Source organism: Trichomycterus rosablanca, chromosome 2 (genome assembly GCF_030014385.1).
Source record: "Trichomycterus rosablanca isolate fTriRos1 chromosome 2, fTriRos1.hap1, whole genome shotgun sequence".
NCBI lineage: Eukaryota > Metazoa > Chordata > Actinopteri > Siluriformes > Trichomycteridae > Trichomycterus > Trichomycterus rosablanca.
The window spans coordinates 39,667,289-39,692,489 of NC_085989.1; the positions used below are offsets into that span (position 1 = coordinate 39,667,289).

General features: G+C 38.6%; 1 protein-coding gene across 2 annotated transcripts in view; it reads right to left on the minus strand.

Moving 5' to 3' along the window:
- pbx4 (pre-B-cell leukemia transcription factor 4) overlaps positions 1–25,201 on the minus strand; it is a 48,025-nt gene that overhangs the window by 20,701 nt on the left and 2,123 nt on the right. The window contains exons 2-3 of one of the 2 annotated variants that reach the window (XM_063015413.1): positions 18,730–18,831; positions 15,027–15,100 (exon numbers count right to left, since the gene is read on the minus strand). In XM_063015413.1, the coding sequence (XP_062871483.1) occupies positions 15,027–15,100; positions 18,730–18,831 (176 nt within the window). The remainder of the gene's footprint in view (positions 1–15,026; positions 15,101–18,729; positions 18,832–25,201) is intronic. The other variant, XM_063015421.1, reaches the window with a different exon arrangement.

Genomic DNA, 25,201 nt, shown 5'->3' on the forward strand with positions numbered 1-25,201 from the left:
TGGGCAGGGAAAACAGCAAGGAATCAAGAGGTGATGCAGAGGGAAAAAAATCATGCCAACGAAAAGAGAGATCGTAAGAGACACACGAAAGCAAAGGACGAAGGAGAATAAACATAGAGAACAGAAAAAGAAAGACATTAAGCAGGGGGTGTGTGGTTAAAAAAAAGAAAGAAAGATGGGGTGATCACGGTGGGATGAAAGGAAGAGTAAAAAGGCGATTACACAATGACCACGACTGCCAATAAATCTAAAAGAGGAAGGCTGGAGTTAAAAGGAAAGGATTTTAAGCACTGAAAAAAGGAACACATCGCTCCTGTTAAAGGAAAAACAACTGAACTAGGGGGCCAAGAACATGCATGTTGAAAATAAACACAAACCACCAATAAAATAACATGGATTGTGAGGTACTTTAGTGCCATGAGATCTTTAGTTCAGATCTGTCCATAAATGTAATTAGATTTGGTAATGACGGATCAGAATTGCACATTAGGCACATTTAAAGTATATTTCCAGTATTCCTGGAGAAATGTACACAATTGTTATCTAAATAAAGAACTGGCATATTGCCCCACCCAAGCTTAAAGTGTCTAGGGGGATGAGTATGTTTTAATGAATCCCACTGCAGTTTCCCCCCATAGCTGGAATTAATTGGCAAAAATGAGAGGAGAGCATTTTGCTTGTTCAGCAGTGTTGGTGTGTGATTGTTTCTCTTGCATTGTTTTTTTTTTTTTTCTCTCTCCTACTACAAGTACACTTTCATTTTTATGTGTTCTTGCTTAATGTTATCTGAAGCTAGCTAGTCTCACAGATGTTTTATTTCTATCTGCTGGCATTTGGCTGATTCAATAAAATGAGTTTACAGGGAGCTGCACATTAACTGGTAAACAGCAGGGAACTGGCTAAACATTTTACAATAATTGACCTGGGTAGCACAGTGGCAAAGCGGGTATTAGTGGTGCCACACAGCACGAGGATCTGGGGGAAGCTGGTCAAGCTTAAATAATTGTGCTTAAATATGACATCATGCAGCGACTTTTCTGAGAGATTACTGTGTAAATTATGCCGAGTGGGTTTCCTGATAGTACATGTGTATGTATTAGATGATCAAACATTCAGCAGTTTTTATAATTACCAAGCGGTTTCCATCTGAAACACTGGTTTTTGTATTCCTACAATCATTACGATTACTTGTCTATTATTCTAGTCCAAACACAGATCTCAGTGCCATCAGCCAGCCAGGCATCTACACATACCTGACTGGCTATGTGAGAGTTGAAGCCCTGTGATGGATTAGTGCCTTGTTCAGGGTAATCCTGCCTTGTGCTCAGTACTTCCTGCCGGAACCAGACCCACCGAGTCCCTTACCAGGATAACAGCGGTTCATGAGTTAAGTTAAACTTAGCTACTCAATACATAGTCATATTTTCGTATGTGGCATTCAGCAGATGATTTTTAATCCAAACCAAGCAGCTGAGGGTTAAGGGCCTTTCTCAAGGTTCCAACAACAATAGCGACCTGGTTGTGGAGCTTAAACCAGTAAGCTTCTGATTACTAATCAAGATAGTCCAGAACCTCAACCGTTGAGCTACCACTGACCCATATTACACATCTATGGTACCATATCTATTGTGTAGTGTTTCAGTGTAGTACCGACAACTTTTTCTAATCAAAATTGGTTAACGAAGATAGATGAATTGAAGTAATGGCCTGTCACACTGGCTACATAACTACCTAATTGTGATTAACATGACAGTGGAACCTTACCATTTAACAGGATCTTCAATTTTCAAACATTAGCATACAGTGTCAGAACCCAGCTGTTGTCCCATTGTAGATTTTATTGTATTTTAAACATTTCAAAATAAGCTTTAATCTATCCACAACCAGCTAAAAATTAAAAGGAAAAACAACTATTATTACTTTCAAACTGTAGGACACACTGTCAAAATTGTGACAAGCATACATAGGCAGAGGCAAGAATTTGTATTTAAAACGAGGTGGGGTGGGGGGGACGATAGCATAATTATTAGAGAAAATGTCAGAGGTCAAATATTTACATAACAGAAACTTGCCCATTAGATAAATAGAAAGGATAAAGCTCACAACGCCTTCTGTTTGGTATTATTTGAAAGTACTTTAGAGTTTAAAACAAGGCAAAGTAAGCAAGCCAAAGCTGTCCATCGATCAGTTCTAGCTTCAAACAGCTCAGGTAAAGGAGTGACTGTTAGCTCGATTTAGTGGAACAGTGTGGCACACTTATTATCCCCCTTACCTCCCTTTTTCAAAAAGCACTGACACACACTTCCTTTTGATTCCTGGGTGAAGGACTGGTCAGTGGTCAGTGTCAACACAGTACGTTCTGATTAGTGTGTGAACAGAAGTGCTCACACCTTCAGCAAACACATGGCTTCGGTCTAGTGTGGTATTAATTAACTCGGCTTGCTATTCATACACACCTCAACGCTGAGACAACAGACCTCTCTCCACACTGTGCCATGAGAGAAATAAACAAATCTATATTCTCACACCACTAAAGCTATCTACACTCAGCCTCCTCTACAGATGTGAAACCGAGGGTGGGGGGGATAAAAAAAGGACCAAGAGCATGGCTGTTGGCATGGTAATGCGTTGCTTGTGCTTCGTGCCTCATCAGCACAGCTGCCTTCTGTGCTAATTAGCACCGCCTCTTAAGGAGCTCCTAAAGACCTTGTGAAAAATGAACGCTCATTCGAGAGGTCGTTAATTTGCACCACTATGCAAATTAGGTGGCAATTAAGCAATAGATCAGAGGCGCAGCCCCCATTTATAACAACCGAACGAGACATGACAGGCCCAAACAGGGACCGCAATGGCCAGGCACTAGAACAAAAGTCGAATCCGAGCAACGGGTTTGTCTGTGCATGCTGTGCAAGTTCAACAACGGATGCTTAATCACACCTTCAAAAACATTACTCATCTGTGAAACATGGCTATTTGTACTGATACTTTTTTCCAAAGCAAGCAGGTTCTTTCATTTCGATACAGACTCAAACCTAGGATCCACAGTGCAGGTACAGAAAACCAGTAAATCCTGTTTCCACCCATGTTTCTACTCATTCTTGCTGCTCACAGCATTCTAACTAACTACAACAACATATTTCTTATTGTTTTAATAATTTAGTATTTAAATATTGTTCTGCTATTAAAGTAACCTGTGAAGAATAATAACTAGAGAATTTGTTTCCCACACTTTTTAAAAAAACACATTTTACCAAGTCTGCATACCTGATTTGGCACAGTTTTAAGCGGATGCCCTTCCTCCTTATTTTATCTGGGCTTGGAACCGGCACTGAGAGCGAACTGACAAGTGCACATCCTAATGGCTAGGCTGTTTGGACATAGCCCCTCCTTCCCCGACATCGTCAATTATGTCAGTGTAGATGCTCGACTAGCCAATAGCACCGCTGACATTCAAGTCCTAGATTTCAGCACTAGTGGGCAAGTGCATTTTACCACACAAGCGTTCATACACAAATTCTATCTAGTCAAAATAGGGGAAAAAATAATAAGTGTGTTATAAGACATGAAATTTTATACTAGTAGATCTAACTCTTATTGGTTACATGATTCACTCCCTCCACCAAGTCTAAAGGCCTTAAAAAGAAAGACTTGGACGCTTTTAAGTCTGTAACTCGAGCTGGTGAAGAAATGGAGAAAGTTTAAGCCCAGCTTTAAATCACTGTCGATTGGAAACAAAAGTTCAAACAGAACCAAATTTGCCAGCCAACACAGCTCTTTTGTATTTAAAATGTGCTACTTTAAATTAGACACTTTTTCCAAAACCAGCACTTTTTGGGTTAGGTGGGGGTGCAGTGCAGGCATTATTATAATCCAAACTGTCTCTGCCTAATTCACACACTTCAGCAGCAGGGAAGGAGCCATTACAACAAATTATCCTCAGTGCACACCATGGGGTGAAAGGTTCCCATCAGTTGTAATTAATCCTTCATTAGTTTGGATTATGAGCTTTAAAGCGCCTTGCAGTAACCACACTGACTAAAGCAATCCAACTAAATCCGCATTTACATATCTAATTATAAAAGCCAGTGGGTTCTTCCACATGCCAAAAAGGCTAGGATGTCACGAAAGCATAAGATCTGGGCTACTGTTCTACGTTGGTAAAATGTCTGTTTAGCTGTAATTTACTGTCATGGGACAAGCATTAATTACTTGAAATAATTAAAAGTATGATTGAAATGCGTGTACCACCCCACTATCCAATGATTACCCATGTGGAAAATGAAGACATCACATCCAGAACTTAATCTAATCTCACCAAAAGCAGTCACAGCACCTGAACGACAATGAGGTTGATTTAGACCTGCAATATGTTCACTTAAAGACTTGCACAATATTGAATATTTACATATCAGAATGCGAGACCAGTTTTTAAAATCTCAGTTTTTATTGACTGCTGTAATCAACCCAGACCTTTGTCTTAACTACAGTTTTTTTTTTATGATGTGTGTTTACATGCAGACTACTAATCTGATTTAGGTCCAATTCTGGCAGTAATCTGATTATTCAAATGGTCATGTAGACACCATATTTTAATAATCTTAATTAAATTAAGGTTTTATTCTGATTATTAGCAACCAAATAAAGCTACCTAGATTACAGTTCAGTATTCAGTTTATTGAAATTATGCACACAGTTAATCAGCTTGAGTCTGTGCTTGTGCACCTGGAGACCTGTTAGCAGCATTACATTGCAGTTCAATAATCATAAATGTTAATGTACTCGTTAGTGTTGGTGTATCTTTATGCTCTGTGTGTAGACAATATTTCTATGTTTTAGTCTGCTTTCACATTATATGCAGCAAAACCGCTTTGTTCTGGCTGTGCCACTGTTTTCCTATGAAGTGAGGCGGTGCTGCTTCCCTTGCACGGAGCTACCTTGAGTGGCATGGATCAGCTTGCCGCTGCGCTCAAGTTTAATCTGATTGAATGCTGACGCAGTTGCTGCTGCTCTTTTTAAAAATGCACCCAATGAGACAATTTTTATTACATAGCTGGAATGGACACACATACATGAAGAAAGCACCCTGAACCATGATATCTAATGAAGAAATATAGAACATAAAACATTTTGTCTAGCCTAAACTTGCCTGAAATCACTCATGGCAGCTTTAAAGCTCTTTAATCTTTGTTTTGCCAATATAAAAAGATAATTTAATTTGAATTTCTTGTCTTCATCCACACATTTTTTAAATATAAACAGTCATGAATGGCAGGCAGGTCAGTATCGCACCTGCACTCTCTTACTATAAAGCCACACTGCTGTAACATGCAGAGTGTGGCTTAGCATTGTCCTGCTATAACAAACCTCATTTAGATGAAGGCTAATGTTGCTCCAAAATATGAACGTGCCTCCCAGCATTAATGGTGCCCTCACAGTTTTACAAGTTACCCATACCTCTGACACCAACACTGACCCTGCTGGTTTTTGGACTTTGTGTTCTCTGGGCCAAAATGGAAAAGAGCCATCCAAATTGTAACTACAGCAAAGTCAATTGTTTCCAAAACAATTAGACACACAGCATGTGATTCCACTTTGTGTCAGTCAGTTTCAGATAAGCTTGAGCCTTAAGAATGTAGGTACATTTCTGGATGTTGTTTATATATGGCTTTTGCTTTGCATAGTCGAGTCTTGCCATTTTTAGATCCAGCGACAAGTTCTTTTTACTGACCAGGGGTTTGTAAAGTATTTTAAAGCCCATGTGGTTATATTTATTACAGAAGCATGTCAGTTTTAAATGCAGGGGCCATCTGAGTGATAGAAGGTCAAGGGCATTCAATATTGGTTTTCAGCCTTGCCCTTTAGGCACAGAGCATTTCCTGCATTCTCTGAATCATTTAAAATGTATGGTCTGTGGTGCCAACTTTTTTGAAATCTGTAATACAGATAGGTAAAGAGTAACCATTTGGGATTTAGTCTGCCTTATGAGTTGCCACCACAGTTTTAACAATCACTTTGGGTACTGTCTATTTTACTTTATTTCTATCATACTACCATATATGGATCATTATAGATGTCCTTTTTCCATCAAAGCACACAGGGGTCTGGGTTTTATGATGCAAAAGTAATGCCCAAGAGTGTTACAAAATATGAATACCCTGTCCCATTTGATATAAATTTGATATAAAAATAATTTATACTTTCCAAATCAATAAAAACAAGTGAGAGTTCCCCTGAAGTTTTTGGCATCAGTCCTAGGAGTTTTACCACACCACTGTTGCTATTGTTTTACTCACTGGAGTAGAGCACTGTCGTCAAAAGCTGCTTTGAGACAATCTGTGTCATAAAAAGTTATGGAAAATAGGATTTGTTCCAGGCCTGGCAAGCATCACAAACCCTCCAGTGGTTCAGGCTTACCGCAGCGACACATGAACAACACAATCCCAGTACCAGGTTGTCATTGTCCGTCCTTTTCTTGATGAGGACGGTAGACAGCCGATTCCTTGAGGAATAATATAATGAGAGTGAAGCCACAGAGCCCACATAGCAGCATTAGGCTGAAGAGCAATGCGTGAAGGGGGGTGGTGTTTGTCAGAGCCAGGGGTCTGGGTGATATTAGCCGTCTGCCAATCCGGCGTGGGCAATGGACACAGAGTAATTACTGCTGCTCTCACAGCCTCATCAATCTCTCTCTATCGCTCTCTCAGTCTTTCACACCCCCCTCCATTGGTGTGATCTTTTTCGTTCTTTCTGCTCTTCAGAGGGGAATGGAGGGGAGAAAAACGGTTCGAGTGACGGAGAGCCACACAAGAAACAAGAGCGTGGAGGGAATAAGACACAGACCAAGTCAGATCACTGTCATATGGCTGGTTTGAGAGAGCATCAAGCTGCAGCGTGCACATGAGTGTGAGGGGGGAGAAAAACAGATGGGGAAAATTCTGTGAATTGTGGCACTAAGCGGACTGCATAAGGCAGAGCCAGAGAGGATTAGGCGCATATGTTTAGTCTCTATCTGCCTGGTTGAGACTAAACATCCATGTTTTGTTGTATGACGGCAATCAGTAAGTCAGTTTTTCATGTAAAGGACGAGGGGTAGAAGCAGAGATGCAGAAGCATCTCTCTAAGCATCTCTGAACCTTGCTGATGCAGTCTTTGTATCCCTTATCTTTGCTGCTTTCTCTTCAAGTTTTTGGCATCTCTATTATTTTTTAGCATTTCTAGCACCTTCACTCCTGGAGTGTTCTTCAATCCTAGCTGCCTGCTTTTTAACCTTTACTACCATTTTCATGCGTGTCCTGCAACATTCCACAACTGTCTCTCTACCTTTGAGATGGACTTGTTTCTCTTCACCATTGCTATGGCGTTCCTATGTCCTTCCACTACAACTATCATATCCATGTGTGCATCAACAGTGTACCCTCAAGAGGTGCACAAAAGAGAGACACATTTTTGTTCCGTTTCACCTTTGCTGCCATCTGTTTCTAGTTCTACTTTTGCTGCTGACTATTTTTACTGCAGTCTTCATCTATGTCTCTCCACTTCTGGGCCCATGTTCTTCTACTGCCTCCATCTATGCTGCTGTCGTCTCACATCGTGTCCCTTCACCTCCGTTGCCGTCCATTTGTATACCTCTACCTTTAAGTTCATTTGTCGGCCTCTCTACCTTTGTAGCTGTCTTTGTGTCTTCACTTTTGCAGTTATCGCTGCAAGTCCGTCAACCTTTGCAGATGTCTCTCTTGCATTTGTCTACCTTTTCTGCCATTTTTGTTTCCCCAGCAAGCCCCTCTCTTTTTCTGCTCGTGGGCCTACAGACTTGGCATCATAAAATAGGAGACTCTGGTTTCCAACAGCTCATAAAACTTAACGTGAGGTCTCAAATGAAGCTCCCTCAAGAACGAATAATAATTAAAAAGCCTTAATTAGGCCTGTGATTGACTAAGCATCGGGAATGAACGCCGAGCGAGGCTCAGTGCTACTGCTCAAACAGCCAGCTTATATTAAATCCTACTGGGAAACCAAGGGTGGTGGTTTTGCAATAATATACTGCAATATACATTATGCAATGTTTAAGTTATTAGAGCAAAATCTGATGAATTAGTTAACACAATTAGTTTGAGATGCTGAAGACAGATCTCAAAGATCCAAGCATAAAAGACATTAATATGGCTGCATTTATGTTCCAACGTTTCACATAGCTTTGTCTTTGGCAAAGTGCTAAAACAGTACCTCTCTTACTTGTTTAAACTGCACAAATATAGTAACTATTTGGGAAACAAATGAAATATGTAAATATTCTGTGGTAATTTGCATTTGTTATTAGTTGTCAAAAGGAGGATTAACTACTTCTGGGTTTAATAAAAAAAAAAAAAAAAACAACAACTGCTGTGTAAACAATATTTAATTTTAAAATATTTACACATACAGCATTGGGGTCTCTGGGACTTTAAAACTAAGGACATAACAGCCATCAACAAAACCATGGGGGCTAATAGCCCACTATAAAGTGACCAACAGCAAGACTACACATTACAGTGTCTAGTATTGCAGACAAATTCGATACATTATAAGCTTTTAGTAATTGAGCTCACAGGGTTGCTGTAAGTGTATCCAGCGTGAACCACTGACCCAGGCCAGACTAGGTGATAGGATGAAAAGCATTTGCATGAAAGCTGGTAAATAATTTACTTTCCCTGTTCTGTGCACAGTAAAACCACTATGGATGTAAAAATGTTGACCTGATGCCAATAGGAGAGAGCACCGATGTGACATAAATGTTGTTAACACTTTACAAAAGAGTGCCTGTGGTAATTGTGCACAATTTAGGCTAACCCACTGAAAGAAATACTTATTACAGTTTTTTAAGTGAAAAAGGGGGGATTGTAATCTTCAAGTATGGAGTTTCTCGAATTACAGTGCTTTGAACCAAGCAAGCCGAGGCAAGTCATGTTACCACTCAGTCAAGCAAGTGAAGTGGCAGAATCAGGCTCATGCAGTTCATTTAGCACATATTTAGATTTCGGATTAAATAAAGGAATAGGTCAAATAAAGCCATTTTATTAATCAGATTAATTGCTTTCTAATGCATCTATGCTACCGTATAAGGCTCAAATGAATCACTGAAAATTTCCAGCTTGTCTGCAAGTGATTTGTCTCCTGTATTCTTCTTTATGTGAGATTTAAACAATATTTTTTACACACCAATTGAGTTATGGACTACGCTTTAAAAGCACTTCCTAAAACTCTCAAAAAACTTTTTACAACAGCAAACCAATTCTGCACACAGGCTGGCTCAGCACTAAACTTAAAGCTCATCAACTGCCAAGATTTCAAAAGCATAAGAGACTGAGTTAACATAATGCACAACAGCACCCTCATGATTCATTTCTTAACAGTTCACCTTACGAAACACATTGACGTAACAAAAACCTGGTATTTTGCTCTTACTACACAAGTAAGTGTAACGCCTCTACACAATGAGTGTGATTAAGCTTCGTTACTGCCAGTAATTTGATTATTTAAACCGGCATTTACATTTACAACATTTAACAGATGCTTTTTATTTAAATCAACTTGCAATTAACGTTGTAATAAGATCAAATTTGAAAGCGGTCTCTAAGTAACCTTGAGATAATTATGTATTTAGCAAAACGGCATAAGATACACAACACAATAAATTGTAGACTATGGGTGTGTTCGAAAAGCTAGTGTGCTGTCTACATAGGCAGCATTTTAAGTCATCCTGTGCGCGCTCCCGAGAATGAGGCTGTTCGAAATCCTAGATGCCTTAAAATCCTCACTACTGAGGCATCTTAATATTTCAATGTTATTTTGGCTTAAGAACGAGTGAGCATCCGATGCTGCCTTAGTGATCAAGGCAATCCCAGCATTCATTGCGGGTCAGGTGCTCTTCTCTCACAGAAAAATAAACATGGCTGACGCGGCGGAGAAACGAATTATTATAAACGAGTTATTTTCAAACGTAAATAAAATATTACTGATTTTTAACTTGTATAAACTTGTACCGAGTGTTTTTATTTGCAAGTTCGGGCTTGTCAGGAAATTTAACCGTTATCGGTACATGAAGGGAAATGTTATATTGACGTTAGCGTGCTGTGCTACCTCAGTTTATTGGTTTTAATGGCAAGATGCTAAATGCTAAACGCGAAACCCGATGGAATCGCTGTCTAAGTAGTGCGTTCGAATAATCTGCCTTATAAGTCATTGACTTATTAGAATCCTCTCTACTGGTAGGCAGCTGCCTATGTAGACAGTAAGACAGCAAGGCAGCTCCCTAGGTTTTCGAACACACCCTATATATGAAGCCCCATTTACAGAAATGTTGGGACATTTTGTAAAGCGCAATAAAAAAAAAGAAAATCCCTAAATCTTTGCATAATATGAATGGTAGACGGAAACACCACATTATTTGCAATCTTAACTAACAGACAACCCATCACTGCTTATACAGGCTAAGCCTTTGGCAAATCCTCCTCCTTTTATACCCAATTATGATTTCTTCACCTGTTATGAATTCACCTACTTGCCTATTGTGGAATGCAGGCATAACGTGTATATTTATAAAATACGAGGAAGTTCATCAAATAAAACATTGGAAAACTTGAAAAGGGCAGTGATAGCTCAGTGGTTAAGGTACTGGACTAGTAAACAGAAGGTTGCCGGTTCAAGCCCTGACCTGACAGTCGTATTTATTGAGACGAAACTATTTACTTGTTTAGATATTTAAATACGATTAATTAAAAATAAATGTAAAATATATAAAATATACCAGGGCATTTGTAGCTCAACAGATAGAAGGTCGCTGTTTTAAGCCCCAAGACCAGCATGCTGAGCACCTGAGCAAAACCCTTAACCCATACATGCTTGCTTTGTCATTAAACAGATCTGTAATTTGTGTAAAGCCATTTCCTAAATGCCAGATAAGTAACAAAAAGTTTATCCAAACAGTAGAAGCTGTTAAAATGGCCATTTCTAACATGTAATAAGATAGATTAGAAATAGTTTACCAGCTTTCTGTCAGTGTGACTTGGGGCTGAACAAGATTTCTCAAAACAGAGTGTGTTACTTCTTCCCCCCAGATTTTCTTAGCATGAAAGTCATGGGATTTGAATCTGCCTCCAGTTTTATGCTGTTATCTGTGCATGCTGAAAAGCTGATCTGTCCACCTCCATTTGCCAGGAGCGCTGCAGAGCCGACCTTGCAAATATGACTCTGATAACTAATCATTTCAATTTTTCTATCAGCCGCAGAACAAATACTGGTAATGAATGGACAGCCTGTGGTTGCTGAGATAACCCGGTCCTCAAAATGAATTTCTGGCCACCGCACTGAGCAAAAAGATAACACGATCAAAAATGACTCAATCTATGTACAAAAGTCAATGTGTTGACAAAGGGAAAAGCTGACATGCCCAGCAAGCAGCCATTCAGAGCTAATACTAAGGTGTGTGTGTGTAATGAATCACAATGAAGAAAAATAAGACAATGAAGGAGGAAAGTAAAACCACTTCTTGCATCTCTTCTGCTCTCTTAATTTGCTTCAAAGGGGATTAATTAACAAATCTTAAATTTCACACAAATGAAGGTCATGCACATTCGAGCACAAGATTTCCTTAACAATGAAAAGAACTGCAGGGCTCAGAGGAATTCAGCAACCCTCCCCCACTCCATAGTCCTCCCTTCACCCCCTCCATTATCATATCAAAGCCCCGAGTTCAGAGCAAGTCTCCTCTTTCAAGAAAGAGAGAGATGCAGAGAGAGGGAGGAGGAGGAGAGGACAAGAGCGAAGCAGCAGGGCAGACCCAAGCACAGGCTGCTTTTATCCCTACTGTTCACCAGTGAGAGAAAGAATCAGAGAATGGATAAGCTGACAAGACAGACCAAATCAGAGAGAGAAAGAAATAATAAAAAAAGAGCACAAAGATGAAATGACTGAGGGATTTAAAATGCGATCAAATTTGAGAGAGTGCAGGCTTAAGAACGCTTTCATAAATGTATTAGCACCAAGTATAGAAGTGTACCTGGTTCCATTTACATGACAGCGATAGGCCCCAAAACCAATATGGAGTCCTAGAATCACCCAACCCATCAACCCAATCAACCCAATCAACCCATCAGGATTTAATGCAATACAGAAATGTGGTAGATGCTACAGATTATCAACCAACATGTTTATACTCTGTGCCCTTTATCACCTAACCGCAAGTGCTAATTTTACATATAATCCTATAGGAAGCCTTTAGGATGCAGCCACCTTTAAAGGAGCTGGCACTTTTTAGAACGCACCAGAACTCAGCTACAAAGCCTGTCATTTATATTTACAGAATTTAGCAGGCGCTTTTATCAAAAGTGACTTACAATTCAAGCTTTTGGCCCAACAGTGGCAACTTAGCGGTGGTGGGGCTTGAACCAGTAACTTTCTGACTACTAGGCCAGTATCTTAACCGCTGAGCTACCACTGCCCTAGGGTTAGTACATGTGCAAACACATGCTAACTGTAGGCTTGTGCACTGTTTAATGTTCCAGGGGAGTGGTGAGTGTTGGCAGAGGCACACATGTTCTAATTAGGTATGCCGATGATGAACCGGTTAAGCATTAATCTTTGCAAACATTCCAACATTTAAAAAGGTTCAGAAATTAACATTAACAGGCAAGTATGATGTCAATTATGATCCCCCAGCAACTTAAAAAGCAGCAACTTCCCTGGTTTTCCATCAACCCAAATGCTGCCATATCCCACTGATGCACTCTCCTCACTGACTTCCTGTAGCTGCCCACATTCAGTTCAAAACAATGATGTTTGCCTACAAAACCAAATATGGACCATCTACCTTAGCAAACTCAAACCCTATTTAGTACAACACACATGTCTTGATCCACCAATCAGAACTGAATGTGGCCAAGCAAATCCAGACAACACAAATGAACATGATACTTTCATACCAATACAATACACACTTACAATGAGAATCAGACTACTGAAGTGCATGTAACCCCAATAATCAGATTGTCATGAATAGATTTCTTGCAGTTATCTGATTATTAATCCAATGAGGTAAACACTTAGCATGAACATTACGCGAGATGCTTGTTTAAGGGATGCCCAGGCTGAAAATTCCTGAATAATTTATTCACATTGCAAAATACTGGCTCTAACTAGCATTAATTAAAGCTCCAGTGTGATCATAAATGTGCTTGGCGAAAGACTTGATGGCCTCTGTGATCTGTGTCCCCTCTTTCTAAGCTCCGCTCTCAGCTGGCAGACTCGATGTGAAAATCAAAGTGAATGACATTAGGTAAATAAGACAGCAGGTTGCTATGGCAACGAGGACCCCCCCCCCTTTTTTTCCCTTTTTCACCCTCCAGTCAACCAGTTTCTTGCATCCAATTAAGTGGAGGCCTGGTTTGTTCACAGCTCGCCACAAACTAAAGCCTAATCAACCTTTTAAGGATGTAATTCTAGATGGGCAAATCCTCTGTGGAGGACTGAAACGGACTTCCACTAGGTAACACAGTGGAGAAAAAAAGATCATAACGAACACGGAATGATGCTAATGATGTGCCTGGCTGTGACTATTCAAATCTAGCTGTGATTTAAGTGGAATACTTTTTTTATCACCTTAACTCATTAAAGTCTACATATATTACCAAGGCAAAGCCAGAGCGTGAAGCATGCCTATGGGCAACACGGTCTGCTAGAAAAGAAAAAATCTTTGACATATGATGACTTTCTGCACATAATTAATACTAAAACTGCTATTTCCAGCTGGAAAAAAGTGAAATAAGAAAGAAGACAATTGTTTTATCTTAAATGTGCTATGGAACAAGATGTTGCTTGCTAGAAAGATTAGATCGTACTTGATATGCACATATGGTAAGTAGGCCATTCTGTGTTCATATTGTCTTTGGTCTTATTCTTGAATACATCAGTAATGTCTCACAGTTGGCAGCCACAATATATTAAGCAAATGACTGTAGCTGTCCAGAGGCCAAAGAAATCAGTTTGGTCTGGAAAAACTGAAGCTTAATTAAAACTCATTAGAATTTAAAGTCATTAATTAGGTCACAAATTAATGAGCTAGCTAAACATAAGCCCACAGGGAGATGGCAAAGCCCTTATAATATGTTCACTTTTGAGCAGTGATTTCCAGTTGTATCAAGCCAGGCTCCTGTCTATGTGGAAAGTCTTTTCAATTAAATATGTTAATCAATATGAAATGTATTGAGGTTTTATTGAAGTTTTAATGCCGGTAGCCCTTTCTGACACAAACCTGTCTATTTACCCAGGCTTGAGTCCTGCACTAAGAGCACACTTATGTGCCTTCACAATGGCTAGATTCTGCATTTAGTCTGGACACTCTTACAGAGAGGTGCTGGGGGAAAATACCATATGGTTTTGTTTTTTTACAAGTGGTTACATGTTTTTATCTGCCCTGTGTAGTGTAAAGATGCACTGTGTTATATCCATTGTGTAACCTGTAGTTTCCATTACTATAATGCTTAGTGGGTCCATCTACAGTTTCATGATGCATTTTGATTAGTTTATAAATAGTCTAGTTTAGGGTCCATAAGTAGGACCATAATATAACTATAATGGTGAGCATTGCTGCATCTTTGCAAGCTAGGTAGCAATACATTCTTGAATAAATAATTAATATGCTTATTAGTTTAGGATGTGGTTACTTGGCAAGAGCAACTAACAAACGATTCACAGTAAAAAAAAAATAAAATACAAGTCAAGACAAAAAACTCTGTCTCTCCAATATTTGTAATTTGTGAGGACAAATGCAGCAGCATATGGATTCTAAACTTAGGGCACTATTACAGAAATGTTTTAGAAGAGTGGAAAACATCCTGGAAATGTCAACCAAAACAATGATGCCAAATTTGGACATTTGTTAAACATGGATTCTTTAAAGTGGGGGAAAAAAGTCTTTAAAAGGGAGAGTGAAGTCACGGCTCCAGTAACTCATGCAGTAACCTTAGAATAGCTGAAAGGATCGAATGACTTACCTGTCTTTTCTTTGATCTCACACAGCACACTGAAGAGTGCAGGTTTCATTCTGTGGCAGTTCAGTGCATGTTTCCTGAAAAGAGTTGAGATGAAGAAAGGGAAAGACAGTCAGTTTTGTTCCGATTTAAACCTTAATAAAAAAAAAAATCCAAATTTGTAGACCTTTGTAAGGATGCCGAAACACACACAGCAAAGAACGAAGATGTTATTTTTCCAAAAGGTACCATGCACATACATTTGCAACAGCACTCAATATATAGAGCAGTGATGATGCACAAGTTATTTATTCGCAAAATACAATCAACCAATCGGTACTAAATGTAATGCAGTTCAAAGCCTCATATGAATCACACCGGCACAATGAGTTTCTGTACATTATTGATATAAATGTGACAACCCAAAGTGCTTTTAACCGACCTCAGTGCCTATAACCGAGATATTGAGGGTGCAGTAGTAGTCCTCTGTGCCTCTCTACAGCTAAATGAGTTGTTAAATGAAGCGTAGTCCTAATTTGTCTGGAGAGAAAAGCTGTTGAAGCAGCATCTCTCCTTCAGTGCTCCTCCAACCTTTTCTTTACACCCAAAGAGTGGACTAGTGTCCGAGCCAAAGGAGACATAAAACACAAGCAAAGCTTCATCTTTTTCAGGTCTATCGGTGAAGTGTGGCCTCCTATCAACTAACTTCCCATCAGTCTGCATTTCTGCAGAATGACTCTTGTAAAGAAAAATGCTCCTTTGTCAGGGAAAAAAAGAGATGCAACCTTGTTTTTTTTTTCTTGTTTTTTTTCTATGTATTCATTTTTACCCGTTATACCCAATTCAGTCGTGTCCAATTAGAGCCTCTCTCTCTCACTTGTTGCTGATGCTAAACCCAACCCCAATCGAGGAGGGCCATGGCTGTTACACGGCCCCTCTGACCCACGTGCAGCAGCTAACCATTTCTTTTCACCTGTCAGGGGCAGGGTTTCCTCAGTATCACGTGCGGAGAGCCTTGCACTGCCATCCGTGATCAGCCAACCCTATGCAAGCACCTCGACCAGCCGGCAGAAGTCATAAATGCTGGAGTGACAAGGAGCCAGGCTTAGACTACTGCCTTTTCCCCTACAGACACGCAGCCAATCATGTGTCCGAGTCAACAGCACAGTGGTGGTGTAGTAGCACATACATACTGCTGCACCACCCAAGTGTCCCAAGAGATTTATTTGTTAAGAACATTAAAAAATAGTTTTATATTCTCCAGATTTAAAAATCTGATTTGTTTACCAGCCAAGGCTAAATCTGTGGTCAAACCATGTTTTGTTGGTGAATTTTTTTCAAAATTAAAATTATTTACTTTTTAGTAAATTATTGTTTACTAAAATTTGTACAGCAATCACAACACATTTTAGTTTGTAAGACTTACTAACATTAACTTGCAAAATTGTGTAGTATGGCTTTGCTAATTACACCAAGGAAGGGTTGATTATTCTTATGTGACAACACAGACATAACTAATAAAAGTGAAATTTAATACGATATTACCAAGCCCACCCAAGATGCAAATTCTGCTTACTTCTTTACCACCAACTATTAACTGATGGTAATAAGGTTAAACTGTTAAAAGACAAGCGTATGCAAGCTGTACTGCAAAATGGCTTTAGGTTAGGTAAGACCTAAAATAGCATTTCTGGCAGTATTGTAGCTTGGTTACATTAACTATTGTTGACTTGAGAAGAAATGCCATGACCAAAGCTAGTTTGGTGTTTACTGGCTTCTAAGTTTAAATTTGCATGTTAGTCACGTATTGCCAAAAACAAATGCAGTTTGTAACTTAAAGCTACTCCTTACACAGAAACTCTGTCAACTAATGTAACATGATCTGTGGTGTCCACCCTAACACTAGGGCATGGGGCTAAATATTCCTATTATTTTCGTAGAAAAACAGCACCCAAATATCCAGGTGTCAGTCTAGTGTATGCAGCCTTTAAACTGTCGGACATGCGGCTTAGACTCCTTACTCTGCAAATACATAACCGTTATTATGCTAAACATACGTGCTCAAAGTGGAATTAATTCTGCTAGAGTCAGATTTTGGCACAGGACCAGCACTTTCTCTTTTGGCTGCAGATGTGTGGTATCCACACTAGTGCTTCCAGCTACGCTCTCAATTTAAATATAAAATGCTTTCTATTAATAATTAAATGACTTTTTAACCAAAAGCAACATCAGTCTTTTCCTTTGTGTCTAAAGTATACTTTCAGAAAGAATGGGCTAATGGTTGCTGTGTTTTAAGTAGCACTTGGGCATCAGGGGGTGTAAAAAGTAGCATGTTTTATAAATGAGCCTTTCACTTCAATAACATATTTTAATACGATCCCTCTATATTCAAAAATGCTTATTTTCTTGAAACAGATTAATAAATACAACGTAGAAAAATAAAGCGAAAAACAAATGTTAAACATTGGACATGATTCACATTATATCTTACAGTCATCAAAGTGGCTCACCTGGCCAACCGGCAACTTAGCAAGGATGACAAGCAAGGGAGTCAGCAAACTCTGACTACGTGACTCGACACTGTTTCTCGAAGTATTTTTAGATATTTGCATATTACACACAACTAAAGAGCTAGGTCACAGCTAAATTGCTAAATGCACCTATTTCCAGACCCACTTGTCATTACCAGCATAACCGCACACTTTCAATGCAATACAGTTACTCATAAAGAACTTACCAAACAAATCAAACTTTTAGTAAGAGGTACAAGGCAAAATCTGACTTGTGATACTAGAAGGAGATGTCCCAGCCTTATATCGAGAAAATTATTTACAAACTATGCATTCTCCCTGATCTTTAAAATTAGTCAACATAAATGAAATGCATGAGCTGTAGAGAAATCCGTATTCACAAATGTTTAGTCAGTTTTGTATCAAAGAGCAGAGAACCAGGAATACAAAGCTAAACTAATTATTGCTTTTAAAACGTTCCACATTCAGCGGCTATAACCCCTAGAGAGCTTTCCTGAAATAACAAGGCCTAACGATTAGGCACATAAATAACCTTTGACACACTACCCTTAGATTAGCTGGTGGCTGGCGGTGCATCACAAGCTGCCAAGCTAATTAGCGCTTTCCACAAGAACGGCACACATTCCTGTTCATATAGAAGTCGCTAATATTATGAACGTGCTTCAGTCCTGCTAGTGTGCCGACGTAACCAACATATACACTGACAGCTACAGCAAGGATGACACACATTATTTTCCAAAAGTATTTTCCAATCAAATAAAAAATCATTTATAGCATCTTTCATGATAAAACTTAAGCTGTACTGCAGGCTAAATTTGTTTTATGTCCGGTATAAGATGCAACATATCTGTAAAACAGAGCATGGCAAATATTTTTGATAAAATCTGCTAATATTGATGCATTAAAACTCCAAATTTGACAGACGAATGATTCTAAAAGTCAAAGATGAAACAGTTTAAATCATGCAGATCAGATTCTGGGAAAGAAAAGTGTAGACATGAATCGGGTAAGACTGATAACCATGTTGGGAACAGAGAACATGAATAAAAAAATAAAATAAAATAAAAACACACACACAAGTCTAACCACTGATGTATGTCTCTGAGTACGCGTACATGAGCCCCAACTGCAGAGACTTAGTGAGAGGGGGGTATGATCGGGGGAGGGGAGGAGCGATCATGCAGTCCTGTACTGACCTGTGCTGGAAGTCAAGCGGCAGGGTGCATTCCCCACCCGCCGTGCTCCCCCCAGCTCCCCCTGCCTGTGTGGGGTCGCCTCGTCCTTCCTCTGGCCAGCATCTGGACACACGGCACAGGGGAAAGGTTGAGGGCAGCCAGTGGAGATCACAAGTGCTGGCATCGTCTTCCACTGTGCCAACAACAACCCAACCTGACCAAATCCCCGACAGTGGAACCCCATTGAGTGGAACACAGCAAATCTAAGACTATAACTCAAGTGAATGCATTCTTGAAATGTGACATGTGGTTAAAAATCCTGAACATTTTTTGTTTTGACAGTCTTATGTAATGCTGACCTAAGAGAAACAAGTAATGAATAAATTGCCTTTAAGGAAAAGACCATTTTGACTTGTTTAAACATTAATCTTCATATTTTTTGAAATACAATTGATTTCATAAAAAAAAAAAAAACATTTTATAGAAAAAAAATGATTAAAACCACATTTTAATAATTATGATAACTACTAAATATATACAACCTATTGTTTGTCGGTTCCCCTTTGATCCTTTGCTTTAGTTACCATTGAAAAACACCTGATTGTCAAACGTTCACTGCCACACCAACGTAAACTGAGAACACAAAAGCTCCCTTGCTTTTTTTAGCTCTCATATTTTAACTACATATGATGCCAGCCAGATCTATACGTACACCAAGCAGCAAGATTTAAGATTTGTCTTGTTGTGTAAGGTAATTAATAGAACAGAAGGTTTACCCATGTGAAAAGTTTAGTATAAGTTACATTTCATCTACAGACACAATCACAGGCAACTTCATTAGAAACAATTGCTAATTTATGTAATTATCTAACACAATCTGGTCATGTGACAGCAGCACAATGCATACAATTATAAACAGAAGGACCAATACTTCAAATATGAAACTAAAGCTCGTCACACTTGTCAAGGGATCCATCCACAAAATAGTGGGGAAAAAACTAAAAACATTCATTGAGCAGCCATTCTGTGGGCTTGGCATCTTGTTGATGACAGAGACTGGAGAAAATGGTCAAACTGGTTTTGGCACTGATAACTCAAATAACTTCTCTTTGCAACACCACAAACAAAAGCATCTTAGAATGTCAAACATCAAACCTTGAAGCAGATCGATTACAACCAAGGCAGAGCAGTGACTTTCACTTCGGTCAGGCAAGAATAGAAATTATAGTTAAAGTTTAATAATTAAAAATAATAAACAGTATATGGTGGAATGACTATTTCTGTGCTAGCTCCCCACTGCTGAGATCCAGAGTCGAGTGCTTTCAGTTCTGCCCAGTAAAAGTATAATGTTCCAAATAAAGGATGTTGCACACACTGATTCAGAATACAACCTGCTAACCACCCAGAGAGGCATAACATACCCCCGGCAGTCATTTACATCTGTTTAAAATATATAGAATAAAGGCGCAGTACACCTCAAGACAGTGAGGGATGCATATTGTACTTCCATTTTTTTTAAAAGAACTGCCATGGCAAAATAGCAAAAAGGAGGCAAAACTACCATAATGCATCTGGTTTCACATTCTGCCTTCTAAGCAGCACTTAGCATTGTATATTTGTCAAATTCTGGGCAGTTTCACTAAGGTAAGGTCAGGTAAAGCCATTTAAAATGTGCCACCTCATTTTCCAATCGATTCATCTACTGTTATTTTGGTGTCAACACCCTAATGTTGACAGAAAAAAAAAAAAAAAAAAAAAAACACATCATGCACACAGAGGACAAAAAATATCTAAAAGCAGTAGTTATCACAGTATCACATTTTACAAAGCTTGGTGCTAAAAGTCAACTTGCTAACTGAGACATTTTGCACAAATTATCATTAATAATGGTTTTAAACTAATAAACTGCATTTTTTTCAACCACATCAAGATTTGAGTCTTACTGAACATGTTCATACCTGACATCATAAAAGGAGACATCTAGCATTTTGAGAAGTTGAACTGTTTTTCAGAAAACCGTTTCTTTAGTGTTCAACAATAAATCATTTATGGTCTGCAACAGATGGGTTTGATGAAATGTGTGTTGTAAAAGATTCACCTCATTTTAAAATGAAGGCCAAAAAAATTATCTGCAATTTAAACCACAGTAGCTCTTCTGTTGGTTCACACCAGACACCAAAAACTTCATGTCTTCTGGTATCAATAAGTCTTGTCTGTGGTTTGTGGCTTGTCCCTCACTGGACCAATGTCAGTATTGGCTGTTTTAGAGATACTTTAAGGACCAAATTGTTAAAGCCAGAGAACTGAGTTAAAGTCACTCAGGTCTTCATGCTGATCATATATCTTGCATTCAGCAAGTGTACTAGAAGTAACTACCATCAGCCTAAAACACTGGTATGCAATATTTAGTCTGAATGTTTTGGCTTATCAGTGAAAAACTGTTTTATTATAAAGTGTTTTCTTACTAGCGTTCCTTGCTAAATAAAGCACTGCTACATTTCAGACAGAAAGCTAAATTAATCAATGTTTCTCATAAATGCTTATCCTGAAAACACCAGTAAAAAGAAAAACAGCAACCAAATGTGGGTCACATACTCCTTCCAAATGCACATAATAAAAATATTGCAAATAAAGCGACTTCACTGCAAGCAAGGTACAAAACAATAATGAGTATGTATGAGAACCTAATATAATATGTGTTTAAAATAAAAAATAATAGACTGACCCATGTGTTATGGCATGAATCCTATTTGGGTTTTCTACTCAAACAGCTTCAAATCGTTGACAAAACAGATTGGTTTGGGAAGAAATAGATACTGCATTAAAATAAAATTTTCTAGGAAAGAAGCCCTAATATTTAGGTAACTAAGCAGTAAGCATTAAAGAGTCCTACATAAAGCCAACTCAAATAATACTGACGGCATTAGAATGTCTGACAACTACAACACCTAGCTATACATCACAGATAGCAGGGCTAACTGTTTTATTTCCTTACACACTTATTTTAATCTCGCATTTGTAAAGCGCCGCTTGGAGCCATGTCTTAAGGTTAACACTGATGGATGCTCACAATACATTATGAGGAATACACAATATTTCTCAATCTCAGTGACTACATTTTTCAATTTGTTCACCTTCTAGGAAGAACAATAACAAGAAATGAATTCCAGCAGTTGGAACAGAGTCACAGATTGGTAGTGAGCGCTTCAGGGGAAAAAAGCACTCAGGAATAAAGGCAACCACTGATAACAGCTAATAAGCTTTTGCTGCCTATTGCATATCTATTCAAAACGCTTTTCTTGTACAGAAAAGTGGGCCAGAAAAACTAGAGTTTTGAGAAGTCTTTACTCTTCTAAGAGCTTGCACTAAGGGTTACAGCCACTATACCAAAACACCACAAAACCAAACCAAGTCCAGATCTAAAATTTACTTAACATTTAATGTATTTCAGTGTGGGATCATAAATGCTGGACAGCAATAATGAGAAATTTCCCCTCAGAAAACTAGCCCCCCAACACACACACAGCTATTACTGCTTGAGAGCCAATCCAGCAGATCTGATTAAAATGACATTTGAAAGATTAGAATACAGTAGCATGTTTGTTGCCATTTTAATTAAATGTTTGATTTTATAGACTTCAAGTGTTTGATACATGCACTTTTTAATGTCCTAGGCCTGCCGCATGACATTTTATATTATTAAGCTACTCTTGTTAATTAACAGCTATCTTTAGTTCAATATAATATAACAAATAATATACAAATGTACATGTGGCATAAAGTCAATTGTTCATTCCATAACCTGCACAACAATAAATGGTCACACACAATTTCATAATCTCGACAAGCTTAGAGCAAGCCGGACAGATGTGACGCATGCTTGAGGCTCGAACACACACAGTGTAGAGCAAGAATACACTCTATACTGGGCACACTCCCCTCCTAGGGTCAATATTCAGTGGCCAGTCCCATCTAAAGGGATGATTTTTGGAGGCAGAAAAAAGCAACATGCGACAACCCACACCAGTACTTGCTTTCAATTAAAAGGATTCATAATGGCCAAAATTTAAAAGCTTAACGTAGCTATTCTTATACAGCCTTTTGATTCTGCAAACCTGTATCACAGCTGCTGCAAACAAGGTATGATAACAGTATACTGAAGTGCACATTAAACATCATGGTGCAATACATTATCAATTACTGCCACATGCCTAGCACTTTAAATTTACTTAATGACATGCACCACCTTTCAAAAGCTTGTGTAGTACACAATATTTTTACTAGTTAACTACTTTATCATTTGGTTCCATAATACTTGTCCTGTATCCGTTGTGACTACATTAAGATACCTGGCACACAATTTTTAGAGCTGCATGTAATAAGGCAAAGGCCATATACAGGAGGTAAATCCTCTACCCTGTAATTTAACTATAGAAGGCAATATCACCATGTTCATAAACTGTTTACACCGACCTTCCTCTATCCCATTAATAGAAACTAGATTTTGCGACCAGCTGCTCTTGTGCACACATTATAGGAGAATTGATTGCACGCCGCACACAATGAAATGGATGAACACCAGGGAGGGAGGGACGAGAAGGATGGGGGTCGAAAAAAGCGAATTAATTAAGAGAGCCAGGTGGTCAAACGGTTTGCTGGGGAAAAAAATATTCTAAGCTAATGACACCTACCAGAGCACCCAAACCCCATTAGAATTGTTTTGGCTACATCTAAAACAATCTTATGTATTAAATATGTTGAAATGGCACAGCACTATCCAAACTGGCATCCCGTAATACAAAAAAAAAAAAACCTACAACTAGTATAGTTGCATACAATGTTAACTGAGAATTTTGAGCAAATAAATGTCATTTTGGCTTCTATATTTCTGTACTACTGATTGAGCTTTAAACAGAAGAAACCAAGCAGCTATTCATGGTCCACTTAGACAAACAGACAACTCTACTGGAGGTAAAAATATGGGAAACAATGGGTGCCAAAAAACTGTAAATAACGGGTGGTCTGAATGCTTTCCTTTAAGACCCTGACAAACCAGTTGCAAAATAAATAGCTTAGTTTCTGCTTGCAAAACTGAAGGCTGCCAAAACCAAGCAGCCTTTCTTAAATATCGATTTGAAGGGAGTAGCGTTGTAAGCAACCATGAGTGAGTGAGCGAGTGAATTGCACCTTTCAGATTTCAAATGATCCAACATATGGCATCGACTTTGTTTAAAATAATACAAATCAAGCTTGAGTCAAATCCCAAAGTTATTTCTCAAATAAAACACAAATCCCACAATTGCAATATGTAACAATGAAATCAAGACAGTATTTTGTCTGTAAAGTACAGCCCTAGTGACAAACATCAATCTGAAAGCTGGATCTCTGCATGACGGCAATGACTTAATTAAGACGCCCTGATTATCTATGCTAATGAGGTAGCAGATTCATCACATTCATTTATCTGGCAGTGCATGTGATTTGCGGCTGCTACTACAGAGAGATCAAAACGCTTCAGAGCATAAACAAACGTTTTACACTTCACTATCAGCTGGTTTAACCTTTTTACATACATGCAGCCTCGGTTCCTGCTGTGGAATTAAACCGGCCACCAAACAGGAGGTTAAGTAATGGTCATTACACCAGATTAAATCTCTACAGCGTGGCTGGCTCTAAAGCTTTAGCGTCTTCTCCCACTGGGAAAACTCTGGAAAGCTGAACTGCTTTATTAAAACTATTCTGCTTGCCACTAATGTGCAACAGATGGATGTTTGTTTGTTTGCAATATAGTTATATCTAGGTATGATGTACTCTCAAAAGGATTACTAGCATTACTGCAGTCAGTTACACTAAGCATTTTCCCATATGCTGTATGCATATGGTATAACATTATAATCTGTTCTTTACAACTTACACATTTACTTGATTTGTACTGCATGTAGAGATTTGCCAGAGACACAGGAGTAATAGCTAAATATCATTTAGAGATTTTTTCAATATACATATATTTAGCTTTATAATATATTTAGCTTCATTTTATTAATGTTCTACATACAAGTCATATAGCCTGAATGTACTGGAATATAGAGGTTGCCAATATCAATGAGAGGACTACCTAGTTATAACCTGTTTAGGAAATTATGAGCAGTGCTGCATTTAAAGAACTAGATTTTCTTGATTTTTAGCTTTTACTAGGAGTGGGTGATGAGTGAAAAGTAATTAAGATTCTTTCAGAAACTACCAAAGTATCACAGTAACTTGCGTTATGACGTTTTGTTTAGGTACCAGTAGAACAGTGGTTCATTATTAAACAATGCCATCAATCTGTACTCGGTTTGGAGGTGTATGCCACTGCTCTGGGTGCAAATTTGCCATTTTTGCAGCATAAACAAGTCTGCTAAGATCTGACACGCTGTTTTGAGTAAGTGAGTGAGTTGGAATATGCTTTTCCTTGTATGTTTTAGGAAAGGCACAAGGGAAAAAAAACAAAAAC